General features: G+C 39.1%; 1 protein-coding gene across 5 annotated transcripts in view; it reads left to right on the top strand.

Moving 5' to 3' along the window:
* Positions 1-6,000, top strand: part of LDAH (lipid droplet associated hydrolase) — a 133,981-nt gene that overhangs the window by 65,355 nt on the left and 62,626 nt on the right. Inside the window, exon 5 of one of the 5 annotated variants that reach the window (XM_017526568.2) lies at positions 396-1,029. The exons of the other annotated variants lie outside the window; for them this stretch is intronic. Coding sequence (XP_017382057.1) covers positions 396-425 — 30 coding nt within the window. The 3' untranslated portion in view covers positions 426-1,029. Of the gene's footprint in view, positions 1-395; positions 1,030-6,000 lie in introns of those variants that run through there. 5 annotated transcript variants of the gene reach the window in all.

The following is a 6,000-nucleotide window of genomic DNA, read 5'->3' as shown; positions in this document are numbered from 1 at the left end:
AAAAAAGAACAAGAATGGAAGCAGGGAGGCCTGTTACAGGCTGTTGGAATAATTCAGGTGAGTGATGCAGGTGTGAATGGTGATTGGACCATCGAGGTAGCAGTTGAGGTGAGGAAGAGGGATCCGATTGTGCATGTATGTTGAAGGGAAAGCCAAAGAATTTCCTAATTGATTAGATGCAGAATGTGAGAGAAAGCGAGGACCTAGAGTGACTGTGAAGTTTGGAGCTGAGCAGGAAAGATGGATGAGTTGCCATTAAGTGAATTAAGGAACACTGGATGGATTAGGTTGGGTGACGATCAGAAGTTTAGTTTTGAAATATGAAGTTCAATATGTTGTTTAGACATCTCAAGTGGAAATGTAGAATAGGAAGTTAGTGGGTTTATTTTTTTCAGTCTGAGATGTCTGTTGTCAAAGGAGATTGAAAAGGAAAGACCAGAGAAGTGAAAAGAAAAACCAGTGATGTATTATTCTTGGAGCCAACTAAAACAAGTGTATCAAGGAGAACAGTGACCAGCTCTGCTGGATACATCATACAGGTCACATTAGATAAGGACTGAGAACTGACTATTGGATTTAGCAATGTGGAGCTCTTTGGTGACTTTGAGCAGTTTCAGTAGTGTGGAAGAAATGATTTTCAGCCAGTATCTCTGTTTTTGCCTCAGTGCATGTTCTCCACCTTCAAAGGTTCTGTGAATGAGGTGTCTTTATTTGTATCCCCTTCTCTGGAGGCACCAGTTATTCAGCTGTCATTCTGTTTGTTCCTCTGTCTACTTTCCAACTTTTTAAATTCTGTTGTCACCTCTCATCTGCTACCAGTATTCTCTTGTCCTCCTTGTTCTACTGGGATCATATTTTTTTAAATTATTTTCTTTTACATGGATTTTGAGAAGGAGCAGAAATAATTGAATAGGTTCTGCCTTATTAACTAGCAAATGGAAATTATCCTTTAACCAGTAACAATTATGTTCTCTAAGTAGAATTAGTCTAGAAGGCCATAGTTAGTTGACTTGAAAACTTTCATTGCATTATATTATATTATATTATATTATATTATATTATATTATATTATTATATTATATTATATGTGTGTGTTTGTGTGTGTGTGTGTGTGTGTGTGTGTGTGTGTGTATGCATGCATGCCCTCCCCACACTCTTCTATATCCTGTGGTCCTGTGGTTCAGAAGAAACATTTAAATATACCTTTATACCAACCAACAAATGAAGTAGTAAAACTTGCAATTAAGCCAACTTCTTGAATGTATTGTGTATATTAGCTACATATAGATGTAAACTTTTTGAAAATATATCCTGTCCGCCAGTGATATTTGTATTTCCATGGAGGTTATTCCAGTCACCTGTATTTGAACAATTATGCAGGATCTGACTGTAATTAGAAAAGGGAGACAGGGGCCAAGTCAATCTAGTACAAGTTTGGATTTCACATTTTAGATCATTGGTTAAAATAAATAAAGTGAAGATGAAAATGTTTCTTTTATTAAAAAGATTTAAAAATATAAAATTGGAGCTTTTATTAATTTATATATGTCTCAGGAAATAATAGTCACAGAGAAGTAGCAGACAGTGGCATGCGGTTATTAGCTTCTCACATTATTACATTACACTGGAAGCATGGGCTATTACTGCACAGTGAAACTAGAGTTAGGTGGAGAGCCAGATTGACCTGATAACGTGTGAGTGTTTATGAGTTTCACATTGAAGGTACCTGGTTTTGGTGGGGGGGGGGGTTGTTCCCTCTAAAAAAAACACACACAACAGCTTAGAATGAGTGAGGTGAGCTCAAATCATGTAGCTATAACTATCAACTTGGTGAATTTCTGAGCTATTAAAAAGTAAAACTCTGGGCATGATGAGGCCATAGGCCAAGGAGTATCAGTAGCCATCAGAAGCTGGAAGAAGCAAGGAATGGATTCTCCCCAGGACTTCTTGAAACAGTGCAGCAATGGCATCTTGATTTCAGCCCAGTGATACTGATCTGGCCTCCAAAATTGCCAGAGAGTAAATTTTTGTTATTTGAAGCCACCCATTTGTAGCAATTTGTTACCGCAGCTGCTGGAGACTAATACATTGCCGTTGACACTTGATGGCTATTTCAATATGAAGACCTATGTATTTGTCTTGTTCAGTTTGGAGGAAACTTTTATGTATTATTTCTATCATGTTCCCTTTCCTCCTTCCCTGTCTTTTCTTTCTAAAACTCATTTAATAGGACATTAGTTTTCCTGGATTGGATCTCTGATTTTCTTTCCACCTGCTCATCTCTATGCTTTCAGTGGAATTTTTTTTCCACTCTTAATCTTCTAACCTTTTCACTGATTTTTTTTAATTGAAGTATAAAAAAAAATTTTTAATGCTACTGTCTTGACCAGGCACAGTGGCTCATGCCTGTAATCCCAGCACTTTGGGAAGCCAAATTGGAAGAATTGCTTGAAGTCAGGAGGTCAAGACCAGCTTTGGCAACATACTGAGACCGGGTCTCTGCAAAAAATACAAAAATTAGCCTGGTGTGGTGGTGCATGCCTATAATTCCAGCTACTTAGGAGGCTGAGACAGGAGGATCACTTGAGCCCAGGAGGTTGAAGCTGATGTGAGCTATGACCATACCACTGCACTCCAGCCTGGGCAACAGAGCAAGACCTTGTCTCTGTAAAAATAAATAAATAAATAGAATACTGCTTTGTTTATTGAGTGTTCCTTTTATATCCCACTCATCATTGATATAGTATTTCTCTTAGCTCAAACCAGTTATAATTTATTCTGATTCTTCATTGTCTTTTCTTCTGAGTTTCTTTTATATTTGTTGTGCTATCTTTCATGTTAGAGACTTTAATGTCTGTCAACCTGTTGTTTCTTATTTATATTAAGGAAGTTTTCCCACTTGAAATCAATAGATGAATGGGAATTCTATTTTTAACTTATTGAATAAGTTAAAATATGTAAATAGAATAAATACGTTTGCAGGGCATTTACCCTCATAAGACTGAGGGAGAGTGTATTGCGGCTTCTTGTTACAACTGTCTCCTAGATTCATTAAAGGTAGAGGTTATGTTTGTTTCATGACCTCCTCATTGCTTTGGAGTAATTTTTCAAAAGAAGAAACATTTTTACCTTACAATAAAAGTCTGAAGCCACATATTTTATGGTGATCTATAGGAGGACTAACTGAAGCACTCACAGGGTGCTTTCCCTAACAGAATGTACATCTTTCCTGCAGTAATTATACTTTACTGGTAGAAAGTATATTCCAGGAAATCCTTACATAAAGATTTTATAATGTTGAAAATAAAATATATGCTTTTTACCTTTAAAAAGAAAGGTGGAACTTAATTGAGAATATTATAGAATTATTTCAAAATCAGATTGCTTTTAAAAAAAATTTCAACTTTTATTTTAGATACAGAGGGTACATATGTAGGTTTGTCACATGGGAATATTGCATGATGCTGAGGCTTGTGGTACAGATCCTGTGACCCAGGTAGTGAGCATGGCACCCAATAGGTAGTTTTTCAATGCCCCCATCCTCTAGTAGTCCACAGTGTTTATTGTTCCCATGTTTATATCCATATGTGCACAGTGTTTAGCTCCCATCTGCAAGTAAGAACATGCAACATTTGGTTTTCAGTTCCTGCATTAATTTGCTTAAGATAATGGCCTCCAGCTCCATCCATGTTGCTGCAAAGGACATGATTTCATTCCTTTTTATGGCTGCATAGTAGTCCATGGAGTATATGTACCACATTTTCTTTATTCAGCCTACCACTGATGGGCACGTAGGTTGTTTCCATGCCTTTGTTATTACGAATAGTGCAACAATGAACATATAAGTGCATGTGTCTTTTTGATAGAAAGACAATCAGTCTGCTTTGAAATAATGGTGACAAATGTGCTTAATAACTTAATGCAAACTTTTGCTGTATGCATTTGGAAACTGTCAGTCGATTCTATCAATTGGAAATATTAGCTGTATTCAGTGAACAACTGTCTAGAAGCATTGAGTTAGGTGAATTTCTTAGTTGCTGACTAACACAGAGCATATGATCCCCAGTTTCATCATAGAGCATTTTCAGATACCATGGGGGCACTTTTAATGGACAAAGTCTATCAGAAATGCTGTCCAGTCCCATTAGAGAAGGTAGAGTCTCCCCAGAGTCAGCTGTCCTTTCTCTAAGCTCTGCAGAAGCTGAGATCCTAGATGTTTAGTAAGGCAGGGCAGGCGCAGTGGCTCATGCCTGTAATCCTAACACTTTGGGAGGCTGAGGCGGGTGGATCACCTGAGGTCAGGAGTTAGAAAGCAACCTGGCCAATGTGGTGAAATTCCCTCCCTACCAAAAGTACAAAAATTAGCTGGGTGTGGTGGCACATGCATGCAATCGCAGCTACTAGGGAGAGTGAGGTGGAAGAATTGCTGGAACCCGGCAAGTGGTAGTTGCAGTGAGCCGAGACTGCACCACTGCACTCCAGGCTGGGCGGCAAAGTGAGACTTTGTCTCAAAAAAAAAAAAAAAAATGAAGTTTAGTAAGGCAGTGGTAGAAATCAGGAATTATTTTTAGGTTATTGCTGAGCCTGGGAGATACCATGGTGCCACCAGGAGGGATGCTACCCTTATGAAGCTGTTCTGTCTGGGAGTAAATGGGTGGAAGAAACCCCCTTCAGAGACCTGTGAAGAAGAAATAAACATCAGATACGTCTTCTTTTCTGAACTAAGCAGGACAGATCCAAACCTGTTCCATTATCAAAGCTGATATGGAGATTTACACACTTCTTCAGTCATTTGGGCCTAACCTTTTATCTATGAGTTAACTGCTTATATTCCTAAGGTTTAGTCTCTATCTCCTGGGGTCTTAGCTGCCCTAACTGATGGATTTGCTTCTTGCCAGATAAAACGGAACCAGAAAGCTGCACTCTTTGCTTTCCAGTTGACTTCTGAGAAGCTGGGAGTGTCCTAGGGCAGCTTCTGTGGCAGAAATCCCTTGTGGCTGGTGCTGTGCTGTGTGCCCTGGACATGCCTCTGGCTATGGGCCTTTGCATTGTATCATTCATTCTTGGTCTGAAACCCTATCACAGATAGTTTTGCCTCATCTTAGTAGTGGTATAAAAATGCCATTTTAGTGTCTGGAACTGAAGTACGATATTCATGTTTCACAGTGTCTTTCAGCAAAGTTAAGTAGGGAATAAATTTTTTTACTGGTTTCACTGAATAACCCTGTGTTCTATCATCAGCACTTTGTTCATGTAGATGCTCAGTGTTTGTCAAGAAAATTTTTTTCTGAGCTTCTTTTTAAAGGTTCCTGGGCCCTTATAGAGAAGAGGTTTTGAGTGCCCATTTTGTATGTTTCTATTTTACTCTCCATTTCCCATGTCCTGCTACCTCTCTAAATATCTCTCCCACTAGACTTTATGTTCTCTGAAGGCAGGGACTTTGTCTTGTCACGCCTGTGTCTCCAGCACTCAGCACAATACCTGGCATACTGTAGGTACTCAGTATATCCTCATGAATGAACAAATGAACAAGCCAATGAACAACCAGTAGATCTAATGAATGGCTCCCCCTCCCAGTCATGCTAGGCCTGCACTTTTAAATATTGGGGGTTTTAATTTTGAACAGTCCCAGTGCCATTGCCAAACATATTGGTGGTATGTGTGTGTGTTCCTGATCCACACATAACACTCCAGCTCCACGTTTATGCCAAGTAGCAGCTTCTTGATTAGCAGAGCCATCCTGTCACATTCTGTGCAGCTTTACTTCTAGGAACCATGAGAAAGGGCTGATACTGCCAAAGACCATAGTAGTCATGTGAGAATTTTGTAGCTATAGACACGAAAATGTGCTATTCATTATTCACTGAATTCTGAGGCTACCTGGAGAACACTGCTCAATTCAGAATAACAGGTGCTCCCTAAGAGATGGTTTTACTGTGGAGCAGTGGGTAAAGAATAATTTGCAGTGAGCTTGTGAGCCTCATTGTTTTCCGAATGAGC

This window comes from Cebus imitator, unplaced genomic scaffold, assembly GCF_001604975.1.
Source record: "Cebus imitator isolate Cc_AM_T3 unplaced genomic scaffold, Cebus_imitator-1.0 Scaffold1, whole genome shotgun sequence".
In the NCBI taxonomy this organism is placed as follows: domain Eukaryota; kingdom Metazoa; phylum Chordata; class Mammalia; order Primates; family Cebidae; genus Cebus; species Cebus imitator.
The sequence above is the reverse complement of the archived record's forward strand: the minus strand, read 5'-3'. Positions and strand labels throughout refer to the sequence as shown.